We start from the raw sequence: 27,092 nt of genomic DNA, 5'->3' as shown, positions 1-27,092 counted from the left end.
TATTTAATTATTATTGTCACAAAAGTATATTTAGTTTTTTGTATAAATATGTATTATCCCAACAGTATTCATATTTAATTATTATTGTGACAAAAGTATATTTTGCTTTGGACTTTTAAGTGGTCTTCACTTTTTTAAAGCCTGCACGTGTTTATTATATTTTGCTTTGGACTTTTAAGTGGTCTTCACTTTTTTAAAGCCTGCACGTGTTTATCAAATTTTAGTAAATAAATGCTTATCAATTATTCTCACGTTTAGACGTGGTACGTAGCCCGCTATATAAACCCCATGCAATATGCGGGGAAGAACCAACCTAGCTATCTCGATCACCAAAACCCCTCCAGTTAACTATGGCAATGCATGATTTAGGCTCTTTGCTCTTGTGTGTCTTGCTACTCAATGGCTTTGCATTGACAAACACCAAAGCTGCTAAGCCAGATAAACCCATTGTCTGTAACTCACTTGACAGGACCAAGTTTGATGCTCTAAAACCAGGGTTCGTCTTTGGTGGATCTACAGCAGCTTACCAGGCCAGTCCCTGCTAGGGCTTAGCTATTTAATTACCCTTTAATTAATTTGAGTTTCATATAATCACATAGGTCTAATTTGATTTCAATGTCAGAAAAACTATAGCATATATATATATGCACATGCACATTTCAGTTTCATTCCAAGCATGAATATTGACATCTTCAGTTTGAATGTGCATATGCATATTTCAGGTAGAAGGTGCATGGAACGTAGATGGTAGAGGACCAAGCATATGGGACACCTTCACCCACAACCATCCAGGTTATAGTCTTCTACATATTATCATCAATTACGCTCGGGCATGTAGTATATGTCTGTATATTTTCGATACATATGGACTATACATGCACTACATGGACATATATAATAGTTCTCATTCTATGATTCCTACCATCTTTATGCTCTAAATAATAAAAACTTTTATGGTTAATGACAGAAAAAATCGATGATCACAGCAATGGAGATGTCGCCATTGATCAATACCACCTCTATAAGGTTGTCAATCAAGGAATAATATTATTCTCCAAACCCTAAATTCCCACTGTGAAGTTGAAGAGCACATTGACCATGAGATCCTTAATTAATTTTTAGCTTCTTTCTTATAATTATGTATGCCTTTCTTGTCATTACAGAAGGATGTAGCAATTATGAAGGATATGAAGTTGGATGCTTATAGGTTCTCTATCTCATGGCCCAGATTGTTACCAAGTAATGTTGACATCCGCTTCCATATACTTGATTTGGGACCAATTACTTCATGGATTAACCTGTTTTACTTAATTCGATTTCGATATATAGATAGGTATTAACTCACTTGATTATTTTGTTCTAATTATTAGATGGCACGCTAAGTGGGGGTGTCAACAGGAAGGGAATTGAATACTACGACAATCTCATCAATGAACTCCTTCGCAATGGTGACAAAGCTACCTAATCTCATATATCATCCCTCCCATCTAATCTCATATATCATCCCATCCATTAATATATAATTAGAGTTTAATAACGTGCCCTCATAAAACAATATTGAATCAAACTATTAATTTTTTTTTTGGTTCCGATAATGTTATATATAGGCATACAGCCATTTGTGACAATCTTTCATTGGGATGTTCCCCAAGCGTTAGAAGATGCATATGGTGGTTTGTTAAGCCCTCGTATTGTGTAAGTAAACAAATTTTATCCTAAGTGTAATATTGGTCATTTGCTTAATTAAATAAAAACGTACCACATCTAACAAAAATGTTTTGAAATTTGGACACGCAGCGATGACTTTAAAGACTACGCAGAACTTTGTTTTTCACTTTTTGGTGATCGAGTGAAGCACTGGATCACATTGAATGAACCATATACCATCAGTAACCATGGTTATACAATCGGGATGTACGCACCGGGACGATGCTCTGCTTGGCAAGACCCAACCTGCCTTGGTGGAGATTCGGCTACTGAACCCTATTTGGTAACACACTACCAACTCCTTGCTCATGCAGCTGCTGTAAAAGTGTACAAAGATAAATTTCAGGTATAATGAATTAACTAGTTAGTTCCCTTTTTTATGGGTCTGAAATCTCTCTGAGTCACTAGTATTAGGTTCCACCACAAGAGGAAACCTTTTGTATAGCGAGGTAAACAGTTTGGAGTTTGTATGGTACTACATGAAATCATTTTCTGAATTTTCTTTGTAGGCATATCAAAATGGGGTGATAGGAATAACACTATTGTCACATTGGTTTGAGCCTGCCTCAGATGCAAAGGAAGATATAGATGCTGCAAATCGAGCTATGGATTTTATGTTTGGATGGCAAGTGTATTATTAATTTATAAATCAAGTGGGTTATATTTCCTTTTTATGACTTATAAAGTTGATTATTGGAATTTTCACATCTTTGTAGGTTTATGGATCCAATTACAAGAGGCGACTACCCGTACACCATGCGAGGCCTTGTTAAAGAACGATTGCCAAAATTCACGGAAGAAGAATCCAAGATGTTAATTGGGTCTTTTGATTTTGTTGGATTGAACTATTATACTGCTCTATATGCAACTGATGTACCCAAGAATTATTCTAAACCTGCAAGTTACTTATACGATCCACATGTTATTACACTGAGTGAGTACAAATGGAAACCTTTTATCGACTAATTAATTAATATCTTAGAATTATTACATTCTAATATTGATCGCATTCATATGTGTTATGGCAGCTGAACGTGATGGCATTCCTATTGGTCCTCAGGTACGCATCAAATTTTAGGTTAAGTTATTTGTGTTTGGAGGATTAATTTTATACAATTCCTAACAATCTCATATATCTTCAAATGGTAGTACAGGCTGCTTCAGACTGGTTATATGTTTATCCGAAAGGCATTCACGATTTTATACTCTACACGAAGAATAAGTATGGTGATCCAATCATTTACATTACTGAGAATGGTAATTGACACTTTTAAGCCTCACTTAATCTCACTTTTTAATTTCTGACATATATATGTATATATTGATGTAAAATACAGATGAGTAATTCCAAATCTAAATTAAAAACCAACTACATCTCTCTTTTTGAGAGAAAGCACTAAATACATATGTACTGAATTATATTGCAGGTGTTGATGAGTTCAATGATTCCAACTTATCACTAGATGATGCCCTCCATGATCCATTTAGGATTGACTACTACAATCGCCACCTTTGTTACGTTCATGCAGCAATCAAGTAAGTGCTTGTTGAAATACTAATTAGGACTATATTGCATTTTATAGTGATATCAAGTCATCATTTATTTATTTTGTGGTGCAGGAAGGGTAGTAATGTGAAGGGATACTTTGCATGGGCAATTTTAGACAACTTTCAATGGAGTGAAGGCTACACAGTTCGATTTGGTATTAACTATGTGGATTTTGACGGACTCCAAAGGTACCCAAAAAATTCGACCCATTGGTTCACAAATTTCCTCAAGAACCGCAAAGGAAGTTCAAATATTTTGGCCAATAATGTTGGAGACTCTGATTTTCTCTATCAAGTGTAACTTCAAACGATGAATGTTGTGGGGCTTGTTTTTAGTTTTTTCAACTTCACTCCTTCTGATTTGGAATAAGTTGCAACAAATCGTTATGAGTTTGTTGTATAAGTTATTAGTGTGTGTCTCTCTATATTTGTACTGCCATTATGGCTAGTGCCTCTTCCGCAGTTGAATTCCATATGAATGTAATGTACTATTTATGAAAATAAATGTTTTTGAATGTTCAGTATTCAATTAAACTGAACACTTACCCTCAGTGGCCTTCGACCGAAAAGTTGCCATAGATAATCAATGGCCTTAGGCCACATTATACCAGCTCGTGATTCCTTAACCAAAATATACTAAGGGTTCATTTGGAACTGTTTAAAATGGTTGAAAGTGTTTCTAGTGAAAATGTTTTTGGAATCAATCTTTAGTAAAAATGCAAGTGAATCATCGAAAAGCACTTGAAGTGTGGGGGACCATAATTTTCTAAAACCATGACACATGGCACCTGGGTAGCAAAAATGATCAAAATGCTCATAGCCCGTGAAGATAGTCCTACATTCTTAGTCTGACATACTAGGCTTAAGCCCATTGAAGATATTCCTTGCCAACCAAGTTTGAAAACCCTAATTCAAGTCAAATTAGGATATATTGGGAAATAGGCAATGTAATCCTAGGAAGATTGGATATCTTATCGTAGATTTCCTCATAGATAGTCTCCCAATTTAATTAGGATTACTTTCCCTACAAGAACTCTCAAGACATCTATAAATACTCTAACCAATGAAACTAAAGATAATGCTCTGCCACACGCATATTCTGTCATATTCGCCGCGGTCTACCCGTAGACACGTCCATGGAGAACTTATCTCCTTAATGCCCCACCATAGCCTATTCGTCAAGAATGGTTCACGATATATCACACATCACACCATTCTTTCTTGGATGATTTTTAACAGAAAATCGACTTTGCATACGAATTTGGACACAAGTCTAGTTGGACAAAAATGCTAAGACACTGAAAATTATAATGTCGAACTTTCATAATTTTCTACACGATCAATCCTTCCAATTTTTCAATTAAAAACAGGCAAAACTGCATTTTTGTCAGAACTGCACATCTAGGGAAAAACGAAAATTTCAAGGGTTTCTCAGTGACATGCCATATACACTTGGAAAGATACGATGCAGAGCTTCAATATTCTTATTTTTCCAATTTTTCATAAAATAGAACAATCCCAAAATTGGCATGCTAAGCAGCTGGGCGGCAAGCCAGGCCAAGCAACACATTGGAACAACACTGCCAACTTGACATATTAAATTGTACCTTCTCGAAGCAAACTAAGTTTCTTTTTATACACCATCACGAATATGTGGATGTTAGCATTCTGTAGAATTTTGCAGAACTCAATTTCGAGCTATGTGGGAAACGTTATTGCCGTTTGACCATTCATATCCTCTGCAAAATTCCTCAAGTTCTTCCCCAAACTAATATTAAACGACGCATAACGCGCCGCAACAACCTATGAGTTCATGATACACACAGTCATGATCAAGTTAATGATTAACCTAAAGGTTAACCAATTCAAGTCCGCTCTGACAAGCTAAAAGCAAAGTCACTCGCAAAGCACTGCGTGACAAATTCACACTTGCCCTCCTCCACTACTAACTTGTAATGGAAAAGGACGGGGGGCATACTACATCAAGTAAGAAGAAAAAAATTCATGAATCTGAACGAATCCTACATCACCTGGCCGTTATGGATTTGGATATCTGCACATGAAGAAGTCTGAATTGCATATTCCTCCAGCTTACTCTAAAACTATCCAGAGTAAGGTAGACCGAAATAAGTGCGCCTCCGCAAGAAATGAAATACGATGGTACACATAATCCTTGGTGCTTACATAATTTTTATTTTGTGGGTTTTCGATTGCGGAGCTTGTATTCGCCTATAAAAAGTTTGATTAAATGCCGAACTGAAATCACATTTGAATGGTGATTCAACTCATTGCCTCTATTGCTTCACTTCTTATTTTTTGAAATTTTTGTACTTGGTTTTCTATGTGGTTTTGGTTCTCACATTTAAGTTGAATTCTTTGTTCGTAGTTGCAACATTTTCTTGGGGTTACATGTCAATCAGAGATTCAGAACCCGTTCCTTCAAAGAAGCAATCAACTTTCGGATTGAGAGTTTTTTGTTATCGAATATCATCACACTTCCCGACTATGATTCTATACTTGTTTGGATTTTGTCAAAACCGCACCGCTATGAGCATGAACACCATTTCATCTCTCTGTCTTGCTCTTCAATTGCTTTGAATTTTGAACTTCATTTGAACTATTGTTAGGATATCTTTTGGAGGGGATTATACAAAGAAAACCCAACTCATGCATTGGGTTCTCATGCCCTTTGATTTTCCAGTCATTGTAATTAAAGATTAACAATTAGAACAGCTGGAGTATCCTAGGACTTTTGTTGGATCTGTTTTTGGGGCATGTTCAAAATGCAGTTTCATCATCGTGACTAAAGCATTGCTTCACACGAAAATATCCGTTGTTCCTGTTGCATTCCAAAGTTGGATGGCAGTTTATGAGATGTATCGATCTATTTTACCTGAATGAATAATGTTAGGTTAATGTTGAATGATTTATCCGAATGAATTTGGCTTAGGATTATTTATTTTACCAATAAAAAATGGAATATTTTGTTTCAAATTAAGTGGATGTTTGTTGCTTACTTGCTAACTATACGTATGGGTGGGTATGCTACAGTTTGACTAGTTCACTCAAAAATCATAAAGTGAACTAAAGTCCCTCTGGAAACCAAACAAATTCATATCCGATATAGTCGTTTCTGTTTGGACTTTGCTAGTTGATATTTTTGGGCTTTAAAATCATAAGCCTATATCCTTCAAACACCAGCAGCAAACTACGGAACTAATAAGCCTATAGAGTTCTCGGAAATAAAAACAAGCATTTTCAAATGAAAAAAATAAAGTTTTACAATTTTGGTTGCAAGTGTTAGAACTATTTAATATCTTCATATTAAAATTTTATTTTGTTAAAAATGGCTTTGACAGTTACTGTGTTGAATTTTTTTTGCAAATGTTTTCGAAGGAGAATCATGATTACATTTTTCTTTCTTTCTGGGAAACAGAATGATGAGCACTTTCTAGAGAGAGAAGTAATGTAATGGAACCACTAGTGAGTTTAGGAATCCATGTAAGGATGTTGACTGGATTATGGAGGCTTTGTGATGCTTAAAAAATAGGGGTCTATCTTTATATATATTTTTCTTACTTCTTAAGTAAAAGAATGAATTAATGGTAGCATTTAAAGCAACCACAATTGAGAAGGTTATCTTAGAGATTTTTTATCAACTTCTTTTTATTATTATTATTATTATTATTATTATTAACTTATTAGCAAATTACTTTGTAAGTCGTAACATATGTTTTTTGAAGAACTTAACGTTGCAGAACAACTATTTTTTTAAGAACTTAAAAGGAGAGTGCACACCATAAAAGATAGTCAACCGAGTGGTACCATGGCTTGGCTAGAGAGTAAGTTAATTATTAAGGAGAACGGGTTAAGGGCCCGTAATTAAGAGTCACCATAATGGAAACCCAAGTTGTCTGGAGATTCAAAGATCTGGGTTCAAATGGGACAACTAAATTATGATAATTTGGAGTAGCACCATGGAGATATACTTTCTCACTGATGTCTTGATAATAACAGTACTGCTTACTAGTGAGATTATGTTAAACTTTGTTTTTAATAATTCAAATCGAATTCTTAAAATCCAAGTGGGATATTGTAGGATACTCTTAATGTGAAGTCATCTACTTGAGTCAGGAATGGGGCAGTTCAAATGAAAATTTTTTGAATGACTTAATTCTTTAGAGCACTCAAGAGACATCAGGAATTGTTCAGGAATGAAATGAACACAACTGAGTAACTACGGGGGTCTGGAATGTGTAGTGTGATTACTATTGTCTTGGCTTACACAAACGATTAAATAGTTCATGACATCGCGCTCGCTGATTAGTCAAGTACATCTAATACTGATACACTACAGAATATTCAAAACCAAAAAACTACATATCTCTATGCGGTACTTTTTTAACTGAATCTCTCTCTTAGTGTGTATTTTCATTTGCAAAATATTGAGAGCAAAACTCCATTCATGTAGGTGATTGCTAATATTTTCATATTAAATTTTATTTAGTTAGAGGGAATTTAATTAAGATGGTCCAATTCTTTAACATGTATTAAGTTTCCAATTCTTGCACACATTAACTTTCAAAGTTATCTCTGGTTAGAAACGACATCAAAGATGAAAATGCAAACTGGTGGTTTGAACAGTTAAGTGCTTATTAGCATAAATGCTTTCTAGAGAAGGACTCACAAGGCTTATGGTAAAAAACATATTTGACATTGTTACTATTCTTACTCTGATTCTAGAAAACTTTTAGTATACAATGGGAATCTGAATTCTACAATTCTCAGAATTTAGACACAAATTTTTTACCATGAGATTATGTGACAACCCGTCCCTAGTTCTATGATTTTATAAATTTTAAAAGAATGAATTTATGCCCAATGCCCTAGAGATGAATGTTTTGACTTTCTTTGACCAACGTGTAGAGAAACGTATGACTTACTTACTTAGCGCATTTATGTATTACTCGTTGGTACAAAAGTATAGGCGAAAATCGTTTGTGAGTTCGGATTATATCGGTATAGTTACAGACGTTTGAAGTTGTAAAACTATAGATTGTGAGAATTATTCAATTTCCACATGTGGGTTAAAGGTTAAAGGAGTTAAAATAAAGGGGAGGAAAGAAGGAGAGGTGCGGGGGAAGTTAAGATTAAAGGCATTGGCTGCCCAAATCAGGTAAAAGGAAATAGAGATCCAATTGGAAATGAGAGAGGAAGGCGATGGCCAATTAGAGAGGGGAAAAGGAGGGAAATGAGGGGGAGTGAAAGCCACCCTACCTGGATCCCAGTTTTCGACCCGCGTTCGATCCGGTTGCAGACCCGGGTCCTGTAATTTTTCCGACGCCTTTTTAGGCGGTTTTCCGACGATTCGAAGCCAACCACCACTTAAGAACAACACCTCTACTGCCCTTCTTCAGTTTGCACTCCAAATCCGAGAGTTAATGGCTCCATTTCGTGGGGTTTGACACTGACGGCGTTGCGGGGTGCACGATCGTCAATTCTAGCAAGTCTGCATGTTCTGATGAGGGCCACCACTACCATCTGACTTCAATGGATTCCAGGAACAAAACCCAATCAAAATTGGAGGCGTTGGAGCACCTGTGAACAGGAATTGAAAGCCACCCATTTTAGGGTTCGGACGGGTTTGAGTGAAATTTGAGCCTTTCAGGCAAGGGGTAGAGGAGATAGAACTAATTTATTATTTTTAGCAGAAAAAGTGTTATTTATTAATATTAACCTGTTTTGGAATTGAGTGAGCTGTATATGCTACATGCATTAACATAAGCCATTAAAGCATGAGTTTGAAAAAGGTTAATGATATTCACACGTTTTTATTAATTTTTTGTCATTAATCTTCATTAATTCATTTCATTTGAATGCCAAAAATTGAGAGGGATGTGTGTGAAATAAAATTAAATGTCTAAATCATGAATGTACCCATTCTTAAATATATCAATTTGTTACGTGTGAAATGTATTATTTTTTTAATATTGTACCCATTTTTTAATGTAAAATCCATTCATTTTTGTCCTAATCCATTTTCTAAACTTATATGGGTACATTATATTTCATTTGATTTGATAATGTATCCAAGTAAAGTTTAATTGAAGAAATTTAATAATGTTATTTAGCCTAGTATCCTTTTTTTTTTTTTTTTTTTTTTTTTTTTGGTAGTGTTGAAAATATGTACTCTTGTTTATATATACATACAATGTAGTGGAGAGTATATTCTATCCTTTAATATTTCAAATCCCACAAATTATGGATTTTATTTAAAATCTCATTAATATAAACAACTATTGACACACCACGACCCGGAATGTCCACTTGGACTTCGAATTGAGCTATGTTGGCCGACATTTTGAGGGTGAAGAAGCCATAAAGTGTAGTGATGTCGAAAATGTGATTAAATTTAAACCTAAAAGTACCTAAATGTAAAAGTGCGCTAGTGAGCGGGAATGAACCCATTTCACATGTGACGTCAGAGTATAAGTAAAGAACAATAAAGTAGGATGAGAATTATACCGTTGAAGGTAATCTCCAATACCGATGTTTGCCAAGAATCCTCGTCGATACGAAAGCTCAGCTTCTAAAACCTGGAGGGGTGAAAAACAAGGGTGAGTGGGCCTAAAAATAAAGTTTTAATAAAACCTTTCTGAAAACATTATAACCCCTTGCCGTAAAACAAGTGTAGTTTCCAAAATATACATACTACGTATAGTAAGAAAATACTTACCGTAGCTTGCAAAATCACAAGAATTCAATACGGCATAATAATTCGTAAATAAGTGCATGACGTCAGTAATTGTATAATCTCACATAAGCAAACATATCATATCGAGTGCTCATCAACACGGGTTCATGCAGAGGTATTCTGACATGAATAGGATTGGGTGTAACAATGATATACGCTCTAGTACTACTATCACGTGAAGACTGGCGTTATGTGCAGCACATATGAGTCGGAGTTGGCTATTGTAACATGTACGACATGACTGGCACCTAATTGTGAAAGCCTGGCCCTGACCCGGGCAAGTACTAACACCAGTGCAGCAAACGATGAGCAGATAACATAAATAAAATCATGGCATAGTGATTCGATAATTCTAATCAGCATATAATATTTGCGGTCGTAAATATAATTAAGACATCCCACACATACCTGTGCATCTAGCAGGATTCGAAATAATTTCGTAAATTTCGTCATTTCGCTAATTCTTGTAAATATTAGTCTAATCTAGGCATACGTAGTAAATTCTTTTTCAAATGTATAAATGCAAACAAATAAATATGTATATACTATATAAAAGAAAAGACCCATTCACAGTTACTTGCGAGGTTGCAACCGTTCGAACTAGGCTAGCCAGAGTCTCCAATAGTAATCGCATCTAAGCATAATATTGGAACCCATTAGTAAAACTCTATCAAAATGTTTGAATTTGGGGAAACAGACGGCGGATTCGGAATCAGCTTGTTGAAATACGTTGAGAAGGGTCCCGGGCAATTTTTGTAAAAAATCAATGAAAGGTCAACGATCAACCCTAAAAAAAGTCAACCGGAACGCCCCGATGGTCAACCGCTTTAAAACTTTGAAATTTCACTAAATGGGTGTCAAAAAGGGACTTAGGACATCGAAATTAGCTTAGGACGGTTAAAATTTCACTAAATGGGCCCTAAGTGGCTCACAAAACAATACAAAATATCATCTAAAATGAAATTACCAACTTGATATCGATATTCAATGTTTCGTGAAATTTTAACTGTAACTCTGATCCCGATTCCATTTGTGCCTACGTATTCGTACTGTCGAGGACTTCGAGGATACACTAAAATAGTAGCTTGTACACGTCCCAAAAAGGCGGTAAACGAAAATCAACAATCTCTATTGTAGGGGCATTTTAGTGAATTCACACTTTTAAAATTAATAAAATCGTAGAACTAGGGACGGGTTGTCACAACTACAAATTTCAATTTTTTCTTCTTTACACTTTCAATCCAATTGGGACCGTATGTGCATGCATGCATGGAAGGGACAAGAAATGCTAAAGTATTTCAATGAATGTTATAATTTGATAAAAACCTTCAACAATATTTTGCCATTGATCATCTTCTTGCCAAATGTTTTCTACAATATGTTAACACCAAGCAACACCCAGTTATTGAACTCCCAATGAACTACATATATGCGCATGAATGCTTTCTTAATCATATCACCTTACGAATAACTATTTCAAGTTCAGTTTAGAAGTTTTAGAATCGAATTACCAATAAGGTTTTCCAAATTTTAAACTGCAACCTGAATATTAAATATTTTTTCCATTCCCATGGATTGCTTCAATCCGTGAAACTGGCATAATCCGGACAACAGGTATAGCGAGTTGTAGAAACTAAGATTTTTTTATCACGTTCAGATTACTAATGGGCACAGTGCCCGTGATTGATTGCAATTTACCATGGACATCAACCGTGGTAGATGAGCTTTTTCTTCTAGTATTCTAAGCTTAGATCGGTGTATGTTTTTACAAATTCATCTTGTAACTTTTGTGCTGTATTGATTGGAAATAATTTTCTCTTGATTGTTTTAGTATTTTATTCAGGGCACTTATTTAGGAGAAGGATTTGCATAAAAATGGAGGAGTCTCAAAGTAGTCATGCAAATGAATGTACAAAAGATACAAGGCATGGTGGCCTACTGGGTTGAGAAAAAAGCAGTCACGTTGGGGCGTCCGTTTCATATACGCTTCTCTTCTTATTTGGCGGGGTAATGCTCTACATGAACCATTTCTAATTATGGCACTGCTAGCATACAGGTTGAGTCATACTAGCATAACAAAGTATGAAATTACGAATATTGTTTAACTAACCAAAAAAAAAAAAAAAAAAATTGTCGATACAACTACAAACTAAGGAATACATTTTCATCGACTCGTTTCTAATATATATTGAGTTAAAAGTTGTGTTTATCATAAGTGACCCTATAAGACCTAATACTTAAAAATCTAAAACACCCAAATAATAAAATAAATCTAAAATAATAATATTTTTCAACAGTCCCATCAAACTCAAGGTGATAACAACATGAGTTTGACAATAAGCAAATGCGAATGCATACTTTGTTAGGCATATATGGAGGCAGGCATATTCTATTTGGCACTCTTCAACATATAGATTTTGTAAGGTCAACATATACTTTGCACCATCTTCAAGCAGACATATTCATGCAGATAGATGTTGGGAGTATAGAAACGAAACATATGAATGTTCTCCGCCACTGAACGAACAAGATCTCATATCACAAGTACAACAACAAATGAACATAAATCAAATGTATCACCACATATACAACATTGGAAACTCTAACAACCATTACTAAAACGTCACCAATCCAAGCAGTTAAGTAATTGCGATAAACAGTTGCAATAGACTCTATATACAGACCCAACAACATCAATCCTTCACACGTCACCCTTATACACCCCAATAACAACAAATACTTTTTTTTATCATCAAAACATTTACTGTTTTTTTTTTTTTTTTCATTTCCTTTTTTTCTACTCTTTTTTTTTTCCATTTCTTTTGTGGGAACAAGTGGAATGGACTTTATGTGGGTACAGCTAGAATATAATAATGGGTACAAATCAGGTGTGTCAGCATACCTGGTGGCTGTGACAATGCAAAATCGAATTCATGCTAGGAGGATCATTGCCGGATCCTCTTTGTGAGGATCTTGGGGATCCTCCAGTCACATCCGTTCATCGTACATCGTGTGGTCATAAATCGTTGTAAATTTTTTTATTTAAAATTGAATGTAAATAGTACCTGACAAAAACTGGCTACACAATATAAGATGAACGGATGTGATTGAAGGATCCCACGAGGATCCTCTCTCAAATTCATGGGTTCATCAGATCAAGACACAGGTGGTTAGATCGCAACACATATGTGAGTTTGATCGGGCAAAAATGACTGGAGTGGTTCAATGTGATCTCGTTTTGTGGTCTAGAAACAAGCAGTAATGGTAATTGGGTTCGTCGGAAACCAGTTGCTATTTGGGTTTCTGGTTGCAACAGTAATGTGTAGATGGATTTGCATTAGCAATATCTAGGCAGCGTAACATGGACTACGACAAATATAGTAGGGGTTGAGCAGTGCAACCCTAAGTTAGTGGGAATGGTGGGTGAAACATGTTGGAATCCCACATTCGTGTGGGTGAAATGAAAATGGGAGTTTAAATATGATTTCCCCTCTCTAACTAATCTCAAGACTTTTTGTGATAAAACCCCACACATGACGGATTAGGCAAGTGGTAAAGTTGGGACAGTATCGGTGTTGTTAGAATGGGATGCCCGCCGATCCAAAAATCCAACATGGTATTAGAGCGAAGGTTCGGGCCCCGTGCAAGCCAATGAGCATGTCCCCAAGAAGGAAACAAGCCGTGATTCTTAACATAGAATGAAGGAAACAAAACCAGGATTCCTAACATAGAGCCGCCCTCTAGGTTCTATTGAAAACAAGTATGAACTCTTAACATAAAGCCGACCTCTGAGTTTCAATTGCTTATGTGTGGATCTCCACATGTGAACAACTAAATGGGGTTACACGTGAGGGAGAGTGTTGGAATCCCCCATCGGTGGGTGAAAAGAATAATGGGGATTTAAATATGATTGCCTCACTTTAACTAATATCGAGGCTTTTTGTGATAAAACCTCACACCTGACAAATTGGGCAAGTGGTAAAGTTTGGGACAATATCGGTGTTATTAGAGTAGAGCCTCACGGGCATGTCGATCCAAAAATCCAACAATACCCTAGAAAACCTAATACTTGAATTATGTAAAATACCCAAACAATAAAATATACCTAAAATTAATGCTAATATTTTCCAACATTGTTTTCTCTAAACACGCGGGACTCGGACAACTTTAATATTATGACTAACTACATTTTACACCCTACAAGTTTGAGGTGATTTGCAAACTTAACCATGATGTTTCAATCTTCTCATATTGCACCATGATGTTTTCAAATCGTATTAAATTTACACCTTTTGTTTCTCTGAACATCTAATCCTTTATTAAATTGATGAGTTTTTTTTTTAGTCAATGTGGTGCAAATGTGTCTTAGAGCATCGATCTCCAATGGAGATGTCAAAAGAAAATTGTCAAATGTAAATTTGAAGGCCTATGTACCAATGTCAAATTCCATTTTGCTCCAACCCATATCTTTTATCTTATTCAATAAACCACTCTTCAAAACAGATCAATCAAGGCTAATTTTCATGATTTATGACTGATGCATTACTGGGACTCGACCACAAAACATTTATTAAAAAAAAAAAAAAGAAATTAAATATTTTCATATGTCAAAATTTACAGCACACAATTTCTCCTTGTCAGATTGACAAATCGGTTGAAACTTTTTCTACCTTCAAATTTTATTACCTTACATTATAATAGACATCACCTTTGAAAATGCTCAAATTTAATGAATTATCATACAATTATTTTGACCAAGTACACAAATTAATACAGTTTCAATATCTTATAGTGTTGTAGGTGAGAATTGAAATTCTTGATTTATTTTGAAAAATCAGCCCATACATGAAGGTGTGAAAATGTAGCTATCTCCTGAGATTAAAGATATGTACAAGAAAGAGAAGTTTATGTACCATAAAGAGTAATTTCTCTCTATTTCCTTTCTATAAGCATCCAAACCCCACGACAAGTGACACCCATCCGAAGCCCATCACAAGTCACAATCCTAACCCAATAGGGACAATGACAACCTTGATGTGACTCCATTTTTCATGTCAGCAGCTCATCAACTTTACTGAAAAAAAAAAAGAAGGGAAAGAGAGGGAATCAGATTCTTTGCATGCACTTCACACATGGAGTAATAGAACTGACATCCACGTTGAAGAAAAAATTGTGGTGGCTAGAGATTTAGGAGTTGTAAATACGTGGTGATCCATATTTGGTAGTGCAAGGTTTAAAGTTTGCTGGAAGAGGGAAGACTTTAGTTGGCAACGGATTTTTCAATCTAAGGGCATCTAAGTCTTTGTGCACACTAGATTTGGCTAGATTTATAATTATCTGAAAATGCTAGGAAAAATGTCAATATAGATGGCTTCAAAGGGGTTAGTTTTTAAAACTAATTAAAGTATTGGAGTGTATGAGAAATGACACAACATGAGGAGGAGATAGAAGTTCCTTCCCAAAAAAAAAAAGCTTAGAGAGAAGATTGCTGGCACTCTTTCTGGTATTATCACTGGACAATACTTGGGTACTGGTAGACCTGACAATTTCTGACACGACCCGATAACCCGACACGACACGACACGAAATTAACAGGTGTTTGGGTCGACACGATAACGAATCGGGTCTTATCGGGTAACCCGATAAGCACCTGTTAAGATAACGGGTTGGGTCGGGTATACACGTGGGTAAATACGATACACGATAAGCAGAATATTATTTTTATAATTTTATAACCCTCAAAAAATACTGTAATAATTATATACATTAATTTTACAATTTTATACCCCTAAAAATTATAATAAATATATATATATATTAAATTAACTATAAAATTTATAATAATTATAATAATTATATATACTATAATAATTATACCCCCAAAATATTAAGTCTATCTATACTAATTATATATATATATATATATATTAAATTTTATAAAAACTATAATAATTATTAATTAATAATTTAATATGCATGATCATACATTGCATATTTGCATGATTTTGCATCCATTGAAATTTGATGCGTCAGGACTCATATGTGATTTGTTTCCATTCTCAAATTTCAATAATCAATTTCTTGTCATTGCCATTTGCCAACTTGCCGCCCTTTTTGAAGAAAAAAAATGGAGGGAAAATGAAAATGTTAAGAAAAGTTGAAAATAAAACAAAAAAGTGAGGGAATTCAATTAGGGAAAGATGTTGGAGGGAAAAGTAAAAATGATAAGAAAAAGTTGAAAAGGAAACAAAAAAGAGAGGGAAAAATGAAAATTAATAGAAGTGGTGAATCTAAGTATAAATAAACTCTAAGTGTTAGTCAATCTATCGTTTTACGAATTCTCCAAAACTAATTTCAACGATCCAAACCGTCAAAATTGTTTGTATATGCTTGGAGATCACATCAGCAAAAAATCACAAAAAAAAAAACATTCAGAGATCAAGTAAACGGGACAAAGCTTTTCAACGGTTATAAATGAAAAATCACGATTTAACGGTTATTTTAACTCCGATTTTGATGATTTTTTATAACTACACTCCTTGACCCTATATGAATACAATGAATGAATTCGATATTCAATTTAAAATATTTACACAAGTGGATACCACAAAATCTTATGTTATACTTAATAAAAGTATAAATAAACTCTAAGTGTTAGTCAATCTATCGTTTTACGAATTCTCCAAAACTAATTTCAACGATCCAAACCGTCAAAATTGTTTGTATATGCTTGGAGATCACATCAGCAAAAAATCACAAAAAAAAAACATTCAGAGATCAAGTAACGGGACAAAGCTTTTCAACGGTTATAAACGAAAAATCACGATTTAACGGTTATTTTAACTCCGATTTTGATGATTTTTTATAACTACACTCCTTGACCCTATATGAATACAATGAATGAATTCGATCTTCAATTTAAAATATTTACACAAGTGGATACCACAAAATCTTATGTTATACTTAATAAAAGTATAAATAAACTCTAAGCGTTAGTCAATCTATCGTTTTACGAATTCTCCAAAACTAATTTCAATGATCCAAACCGTCAAAATTGTTTGTATATGCTTGGAGATCACATCAGCAAAAAATCACAAAAAAAAAACATTCAGAGATCAAGTAACAGGACAAAGCTTTTCAACGGTTATAAACGAAAAATCACGATTTAACGGTTATTTTAACTCCGATTTTGATGATTTTTTATAACTACACTCCTTGTCCCTATATGAATACAATGAATGAATTCGATCTTCAATTTAAAATATTTACACAAGTGGATACCACAAAATCTTATGTTATACTTAATAAAAGTATAAATAAACTCTAAGCGTTAGTCAATCTATCGTTTTACGAATTCTCCAAAACTAATTTCAACGATCCAAACCGTCAAAATTGTTTGTATATGCTTGGAGATCACATCAGCAAAAAATCACAAAAAAAAAACATTCAGAGATCAAGTAACGGGACAAAGCTTTTCAACGGTTATAAACGAAAAATCACGATTTAACGGTTATTTTAACTCCGATTTTGATGATTTTTTATAACTACACTCCTTGACCCTATATGAATACAATGAATGAATTCGATCTTCAATTTAAAATATTTACACAAGTGGATACCACAAAATCTTATGTTATACTTAATAAAAGTATAAATAAACTCTAAGCGTTAGTCAATCTATCGTTTTACGAATTCTCCAAAACTAATTTCAACGATCCAAACCGTCAAAATTGTTTGTATATGCTTGGAGATCACATCAGCAAAAAATCACAAAAAAAAAACATTCAGAGATCAAGTAACGGGACAAAGCTTTTCAACGGTTATAAACGAAAAATCACGATTTAACGGTTATTTTAACTCCGATTTTGATGATTTTTTATAACTACACTCCTTGACCCTATATGAATACAATGAATGAATTCGATCTTCAATTTAAAATATTTACACAAGTGGATACCACAAAATCTTATGTTATACTTAATAAAAGTATAAATAAACTCTAAGCGTTAGTCAATCTATCGTTTTACGAATTCTCCAAAACTAATTTCAATGATCCAAACCGTCAAAATTGTTTGTATATGCTTGGAGATCACATCAGCAAAAAATCACAAAAAAAAAACATTCAGAGATCAAGTAACGGGACAAAGCTTTTCAACGGTTATAAACGAAAAATCACGATTTAACGGTTATTTTAACTCCGATTTTGATGATTTTTTATAACTACACTCCTTGTCCCTATATGAATACAATGAATGAATTCGATCTTCAATTTAAAATATTTACACAAGTGGATACCACAAAATCTTATGTTATACTTAATAAAAGTATAAATAAACTCTAAGCGTTAGTCAATCTATCGTTTTACGAATTCTCCAAAACTAATTTCAACGATCCAAACCGTCAAAATTGTTTGTATATGCTTGGAGATCACATCAGCAAAAAATCACAAAAAAAAAACATTCAGAGATCAAGTAACGGGACAAAGCTTTTCAACGGTTATAAACGAAAAATCACGATTTAACGGTTATTTTAACTCCGATTTTGATGATTTTTTATAACTACACTCCTTGACCCTATATGAATACAATGAATGAATTCGATCTTCAATTTAAAATATTTACACAAGTGGATACCACAAAATCTTATGTTATACTTAATAAAAGTATAAATAAACTCTAAGCGTTAGTCAATCTATCGTTTTACGAATTCTCCAAAACTAATTTCAACGATCCAAACCGTCAAAATTGTTTGTATATGCTTGGAGATCACATCAGCAAAAAATCACAAAAAAAAAAACATTCAGAGATCAAGTAACGGGACAAAGCTTTTCAACGGTTATAAACGAAAAATCACGATTTAACGGTTATTTTAACTCCGATTTTGATGATTTTTTATAACTACACTCCTTGTCCCTATATGAATACAATGAATGAATTCGATCTTCAATTTAAAATATTTACACAAGTGGATACCACAAAATCTTATGTTATACTTAATAAAAGTATAAATAAACTCTAAGCGTTAGTCAATCTATCGTTTTACGAATTCTCCAAAACTAATTTCAACGATCCAAACCGTCAAAATTGTTTGTATATGCTTGGAGATCACATCAGCAAAAAATCACAAAAAAAAAAACATTCAGAGATCAAGTAACGGGACAAAGCTTTTCAACGGTTATAAACGAAAAATCACGATTTAATGGTTATTTTAACTCCGATTTTGATGATTTTTTATAACTACACTCCTTGACCCTATATGAATACAATGAATGAATTCGATCTTCAATTTAAAATATTTACACAAGTGGATACCACAAAATCTTATGTTATACTTAATAAAAGTATAAATAAACTCTAAGCGTTAGTCAATCTATCGTTTTACGAATTCTCCAAAACTAATTTCAACGATCCAAACCGTCAAAATTGTTTGTATATGCTTGGAGATCACATCAGAAAAAAATCACAAAAAAAAAAACATTCAGAGATCAAGTAACGGGACAAAGCTTTTCAACGGTTATAAACGAAAAATCACGATTTAACGGTTATTTTAACTCCGATTTTGATGATTTTTTATAACTACACTCCTTGACCCTATATGAATACAATGAATGAATTCGATTTTCAATTTAAAATATTTACACAAGTGGATACCACAAAATCTTATGTTATACTTAATAAAAGTATAAATAAACTCTAAGCGTTAGTCAATCTATCGTTTTACGAATTCTCCAAAACTAATTTCAACGATCCAAACCGTCAAAATTGTTTGTATATGCTTGGAGATCACATCAGCAAAAAATCACAAAAAAAAAAACATTCAGAGATCAAGTAACGGGACAAAGCTTTTCAACGGTTATAAACGAAAAATCACGATTTAACGGTTATTTTAACTCCGATTTTGATGATTTTTTATAACTACACTCCTTGTCCCTATATGAATACAATGAATGAATTCGATCTTCAATTTAAAATATTTACACAAGTGGATACCACAAAATCTTATGTTATACTTAATAAAAGTATAAATAAACTCTAAGCGTTAGTCAATCTATCGTTTTACGAATTCTCCAAAACTAATTTCAACGATCCAAACCGTCAAAATTGTTTGTATATGCTTGGAGATCACATCAGCAAAAAATCACAAAAAAAAAACATTCAGAGATCAAGTAACGGGACAAAGCTTTTCAACGGTTATAAACGAAAAATCACGATTTAACGGTTATTTTAACTCCGATTTTGATGATTTTTTATAACTACACTCCTTGACCCTATATGAATACAATGAATGAATTCGATCTTCAATTTAAAATATTTACACAAGTGGATACCACAAAATCTTATGTTATACTTAATAAAAGTATAAATAAACTCTAAGCGTTAGTCAATCTATCGTTTTACGAATTCTCCAAAACTAATTTCAACGATCCAAACCGTCAAAATTGTTTGTATATGCTTGGAGATCACATCAGCAAAAAATCACAAAAAAAAAAACATTCAGAGATCAAGTAACGGGACAAAGCTTTTCAACGGTTATAAACGAAAAATCACGATTTAACGGTTATTTTAACTCTGATTTTGATGATTTTTTATAACTACACTCCTTGTCCCTATATGAATACAATGAATGAATTCGATCTTCAATTTAAAATATTTACACAAGTGGATACCACAAAATCTTATGTTATACTTAATAAAAGTATAAATAAACTCTAAGTGTTAGTTAATCTATCGTTTTATGAATTCTCCAAAACTAATTTCAACGATCCAAACCGTCAAAATTGTTTGTATATGCTTGGAGATCACATCAGCAAAAAATCACAAAAAAAAAAACATTCAGAGATCAAGTAACGGGACAAAGCTTTTCAACGGTTATAAACGAAAAATCACGATTTAACGGTTATTTTAACTCCGATTTTGATGATTTTTTATAACTACACTCCTTGACCCTATATGAATACAATGAATGAATTCGATCTTCAATTTAAAATATTTACACAAGTGGATACCACAAAATCTTATGTTATACTTAATAAAAGTATAAATAAACTCTAAGTGTTAGTCAATCTTAAAAACAAAAACTCTTTATCCTTGCACATTTAATATTTGTAATAGATTAGTTGTGTATGTATTATTTTTTTTATTAGGCTTTCATTTTCGAGTGTAGATATAGTACTTGAACGAGAAATGTTTTAATGTTTTCAAGTAATATTTATGTTGCAATGTGTGGTATGTGCAAATTTTAAAAAAAATATATTTTTTTCTTAACGGGTCATAACGGGTAATAACGGGTCGGGTCACTTTACCCGTTGGGTAAAGTGACACGACCTGTTAAGGACCCGTTAAGATAACGGGTGTGACACGACACGACCCGTTAAGATAACAGGTGTTACACGAAAACGACACGAACACGACAGACACGACCCGTTTGCCAGGTCTAGGTACTGGTCGATCGGTACCCATTTTAACTGACCATTTATGTGGCGTATTTTAAGACATCTGTCACTTTCACCACTTTTGCTAACTTTATAACCAAATGCAAACCAATCCTTTATACCAAATACGAAACAGAACTCTTCTTCTTCGATATCTGCAAGTCTTCAATGTCATGACTATGGTTTCTTCTTCATCCCGTCTTCTCTCCTCCATCTTCCCTCCTCCACTGACCCCATCCCCGCCCAGTCCCTCTTCCAACAGTGGATTCCACCGTTGCAGTGAGATTGACGGCGACGAAATCTGAAGCTATGTGGGTTTGACGAAGATGCCGCCGACTTGCAGCGGCAAGGATTACGAATCGTCGACGGTAAAGGACTCGACGTCATCTTGGCGAGTGAGATCGAGCTCGGCATGGCTGTCGAGGACAAGATTGGTGAAGTGAAGTCTATGACTTGTATCTTTAAGATGATGGCGGAGCCGACGAGGTCATGGTGGCTGGCTATGAGGATCTTCGCAGACATGTTGGAAATGAAGAAGACTAGTGTTTGATCACGGGTTTAAGGCACGGATATGTGTTTGGTTACAGAAATGACAAAAGCACTGGGATTGACAAATGTTAAAAAAAATTTAGGGCACACGAATGATCAGTGAAATTGGGTACTGACCAGTATGTCCTGAAGTATTTTCCTTATTCACTTACTAAAAAGAGAACACTAATGTTATTAATTAGGCACACAAACTGACCATACATTTTGCAACCGTTAGACCTACGTGTATTAGAGAATGTATATTTTTTTTTTTTTAACAAAAAAAATATTATTTACATTAAGGGAGAAGGGATGAGTTTAGCTCCACAATGGGTTAGCAATAATGTGATTCAAATTTGCTTTTGGCGAGAATCAAATCTAAGACCTCTCACTTACAAGTTAAGAGAAATACCACTAAATCATAATACTAAATAACTGTATTAAAAAACGTATTAGCAATGAGGTTAATTTTGTACGTCTAATTAATACCTTTATTACTAAAATAGCAAATGGTTTATTTCTCAATTATTTTGAAAGTTTTTTAAAATTCTAGTCAATTAGGTATATTATAGAACCATGAACTTTAACTTAAAAAAATAAAATATATATAATTTTCTCTTCTCTCGTAATTGCCACTGAAATTACTTAAGCCGAAAACTTTTCTCGCTTTCCTCTTTTTAAACTCTTCTGACTTCATCTTCCACAAGCCACCTGGAGGAAGAAAAACCCAGCAAAACTCTCCTCCCTCACTTCCAAATTGCTACTGATATCACTATCCCTCGTAAACTTGGGTTTGTTGATTAATTGGTAAATATTGTATATGAGGTAGATGAGAAACAAAAAAACTTGAATCTCTTCATTGCGAAGCGATATTAATTTATTCTCGGATGGCCATTGTATATATAAACTATAAAGTGGCCTGAATGCATTATATGCACTATTTTAATAATATATAATTGATATTGCAGTTTTCTTTTCTGCACACTTTGTTCTTTGGTAGCGTGGGAAGTATGAACCAAAAACAAAAAGGAAAAGAAGATTTCGGGATTTCAAGATTACCGAAAAATGAAATCTGAAAACGTATCCCATACCGAATATTTTGGTATTTTTCGGTACGGGATTACCAAGTTCGGGAAAATTTCGGTTTGGGTTTGGGATTTTTGAGAAATTTTTTCAGCCCTAATCCAGGTTATAGTCTTCTACATATTATCATCAAATACCCTTATGCATGTAGTATATGTCTGTATATTTTCCGATACATATGGACTATACATGCACTACATGGACATATATAATAGTTCTCATTCTATGATTCCTATCATTTTTATGCTCTAAATAATAAAAACTTCTATGATTAATGACAGAAAAAAATCGATGATCGCAGCAATGGAGATGTCGTCATTGATCAAAACCACCTCTATAAGGTTGTCAATCAAGGAATAATATTATTCTCCAAACCCTAAATTCCCACTATGAAGTTGAAGAGCACATTGAATATGAGATCCTTAATTAATTTTTAGCTTCTTTCTTATAATTATGTATGCCTTTCTTGTCATTACAGAAAGATGTAGCAATTATGAAGGATATGAAGTTGGATGCTTGTAGGTTCTCTATTGTTACCAAGTAATGTTGACATCTGCGTCCATATACTTGATTTGGGACCAATTACTTCATCGATTAACCTGTTTTACTTAATTTGATTTCGATATATTGATAAGTACTAACTCACTTGATTATTTTGTTCTAATTATTAGAGGGCACGCTAAGTGGGGGTGTCAACAGGAAGGGAATTGAATATTACGACAATCTCATCAATGAACTCCTTCGAAATGGTGATAAAGCTACCTAATCTCATATACCATCCATCCCATCTAATCTCATATATCATCCCATCCATTAATATATAATTAGAGTTTAATAACGTGCACTCATAAAACAATATTGAATCAAACTATTAATTTTTTTTTTCGTTCCGATAATGTTATATATAGGCATACAGCCATTTGTGACAATCTTTCACTGGGATGTTTCCCAAGCATTAGAAGATGCTTATGGTGGTTTCTTAAGCGCCCGTATTGTGTAAGTAAACAAATTTTATCTCAAGTACAATATGATCATTTGCTTAATTAAATAAAACGTACTACATCTAATAAAAATGTTTTGAAATGTGCACACACAACGATAACTTTAAAGACATGTTTGACGATTGTGATCTCGGATTATATACAAGCATGTTTTGTCTCGTTATTTAATTATACACACACATTTGCAATATTATATATTTTTTATAGGTAAATAAATATTTCTCAGGCATGTATATAACGTAAAACCTTGGTAGATTGGTTTTGGGAAATATATCAAGGAATAGAATTAAGTAAAGAGAAGTATTAAAAAAAATTAAAAATTCAAAAGTGAAGAAACACAGTTCTAGATATTGTAGGATATGATACTTTTTCATCTTTAGACTTGTAATCTAGTTGGGACCATACTCCACTAGCAAGCAGTGGCAGTACGTGCATGCATGGAATGGAGAGATTTTTCAATGTGATTAGAACACGGAGTGATACAGCATGTGTCATTATACAAATTGTGAGATATGTGTGTTAAAAATTTAATAACTCAAAAAATAAAATATCTCACTATTTATATAAAAACACGTGATGTACTATTCGTGTGCCAGTCATAATGAATTTTTTTTTCCATGGAATAGACCAGAAAAGTTAAAATTATTTCAATGAATTTATATTGATAAAACCCTTCAACAATGTTTTTGGAACGTGGCCATTGATTCTTCTTGCCGAATGTTTTATACAATATGTCAACACCAATCAACACCCGGTTATCCAACTCGCGATGAACTATATGTAAGCACATGAATGATTTCTTTAATCAAATCACCTTCGAATAACTAATTAATAGTTTTACCTATTCAAGTTCAGTCTAGAAGTTTTAAAATTGAATTACCAATAAGGTTTTACAAATTTTAAACTGCAGGCTGAATATTAAATTATTTTTCTATTTCAATTGATTGCTTCAATTTGTCAACGGGCACAATTCGTGGTTACTTTATATTTGATAACGGACATAACCCGTAGTAGAATTTGAGACTTTTTATCATGTTCAGATTATTAACGGACATAGTGTCCGTGATTGATTGTAATTTATCATGGACATCGACCATGGTAGATGAGTTTTTTTCTTCTAGTGTTCTAAGCTTAGATCTGTGTATGTTTTTATATATTTAACATGCAACTTGTGTGTTGTAATTGGAATGAACTTCTCTTAATTGTTTTACTATTTTATTCATAACGCTTATTTAGGAGAAGGACTTGCATAGAAATGGAGGTGTCTCAAAGCAATCATGCAATTGCATGTATAAAATTTACAATGCATGATGCCCTGCTGGAAAGAACCGGATTTTATTTTAACCCCTCCCATCTTCCCCAACCCCAACCAACCGAAATTATAGAAATAAATTATTTTCGTACTGACCTAGAAGATTTGGGATGGAGTGCTTTGTATCAATAAATAATTTTTTTCTTAATAAATTGTCAAGACTCAAAACTTCAATCCTATTTCCCTTATTCACAATCTTATTATTGGAAAGTACAAATAAAGCATTTCGGGCCACTTTATATATGCAACGGCGATCCGAGAATAAATTAATAGCCTTCCAATATCCACCAATTAACAAACCCAAGTTTACGAGGGATAATGATATCTTTACAAATTTCAAAGTAAGGGAAGAGAGTTTTGCTGGGGTTTTCTTCCTTCTGGTGGCTTGTGGAAGATGAAGTCAGAAGAGTTTCAAAAAAGGAAAGAGAAATTATGTATTTTACTTTTTTTTTTATAAGTTAAAGTTAGTTCTCCTCTGCCACATAGTACTACGGTCTAGTGCTATTCATCTCTACCTGTAAGCGAGACGTCTTTGGTTCGATTCTCGCCAAAAACGAAGTTGAACTACATTATTATGGCAAGCTCATTGTAAAGCTTAACCTATTCTCTCACCCCTTAGTGTGAATACTATCGTCCGTTAAAAAAAAAAAAAAAAGAAAAAAAAAAGGTTAATTATGCTCTGATGGTATATACCTAATTAATTGGAAATTTAAACGTTAGTTCTGCTCTCTCAGGATACGTAATCTCATTATGTATCCCTCAATATAGTAATTATCGTATTTCATTAAAAACACATGGATATTTGAGAAATAAACCATTTGCTCTTTTAATAATTGAGATATTTAGACAAATAAAATTAACAACATTATTACCACACTCTCTAAAGGCGAATTTGAGAGGTATTAGTTTGATTTTCGTCAAAGACGAATTTGAACCATACTATTACTAGCCTATTTTGAGGCTTAGGCTCCTAGTTCACTCCCCAATTCCCTTAGTGTAGACAATATCGTTTGTTCAAAAAAATACATCTAGGCCCAACTATTGCAAATACATGTGGTCAGTTTGTGTGCCTAATTAATAGCATTAGTGTTGTCGTTTTAGTAAGTAAATAATTCTATAGAGTGCTAGCAATCTTCTCCTTAGCCTTCTTGTTTGGGAAGGAACTTCTATCTCCTCCTCATGTTGTGTCATTTCTCGTACACTCCAAACAATACTTATTAGAGAAATTTTAAAAACTAACCCCTTTGGAGCCATCTATATTGGCATTTTTATCCTACCATTTTCAGTTTCTTGATTAAAAATCTGGCCAAATCTAGTGTGCACAAAGACAAGATGCCCTTAGATTGAAAAATCTGTTCCCAATCAAAGTCTTGCCTCTTCCAGCAAACTATAAACCTCGCACTACCCATTCGAATCACCGGGTATACAAAACCCCGGCACAAAATCACTAGCCACGACACTTTTTTTCTTCAACGTGCATTTCAGTTCTATTACGCCACGTGTGGAATGAAGAATCAGATTCCCACTCTTTCCCTTCTTTTTCTTTTGGTAAAGTTGATGAGTTGTTGTCATAAAAAATGCAGTCATATCAAAGATGTCATTGTCGCTAAGGGGTTAGGGTTATGTCTTGTGAGGGGAACCCATCTCTAGGGTCTCCACAATTTGAATCCAGATGGAATCCCATCTTCGGATGGGTGTCACTTACAGTGGGGTTTGAATGCTTTAAGA

General features: G+C 33.8%; 1 protein-coding gene across 1 annotated transcript; it reads left to right on the top strand.

The window, feature by feature from the left end:
- Positions 1 to 322: 322 nt before the first annotated feature.
- On the top strand, positions 323 to 3,770 carry LOC137746921 (beta-glucosidase 12-like). The gene is made up of 13 exons (XM_068486931.1): positions 323 to 530; positions 723 to 792; positions 968 to 1,026; positions 1,164 to 1,239; positions 1,371 to 1,448; positions 1,608 to 1,695; positions 1,798 to 2,053; positions 2,217 to 2,332; positions 2,424 to 2,641; positions 2,736 to 2,767; positions 2,862 to 2,964; positions 3,135 to 3,243; positions 3,328 to 3,770. The coding sequence occupies exons 1-13, from the start codon at positions 351 to 353 to the stop codon at positions 3,554 to 3,556; spliced, it is 1,614 nt and encodes a 537-aa protein (XP_068343032.1). The 5' UTR covers positions 323 to 350; the 3' UTR covers positions 3,557 to 3,770.
- The last annotated feature ends 23,322 nt before the right edge of the window (positions 3,771 to 27,092 follow it).

This window comes from Pyrus communis, chromosome 10 (assembly GCF_963583255.1).
Source record: "Pyrus communis chromosome 10, drPyrComm1.1, whole genome shotgun sequence".
Taxonomy (NCBI): Eukaryota; Viridiplantae; Streptophyta; class Magnoliopsida; order Rosales; family Rosaceae; genus Pyrus; species Pyrus communis.
Note: the sequence above shows the minus strand (reverse complement) of the source record. Positions and strands in the feature narration are given on the sequence as shown.

Coding starts and splice junctions, on each gene's coding strand:
- LOC137746921 (XM_068486931.1), top strand. CDS start 351: ATGGCAATGCATGATTTAGGCTCTTTGCTCTTGTGTGTCTTGCTACTC. Junction 2,768..2,861: donor GCATTCCTATTGGTCCTCAG/GTACGCATCAAA, acceptor ATGGTAGTACAG/GCTGCTTCAGACTGGTTATA. Junction 3,244..3,327: donor TACGTTCATGCAGCAATCAA/GTAAGTGCTTGT, acceptor TTTGTGGTGCAG/GAAGGGTAGTAATGTGAAGG.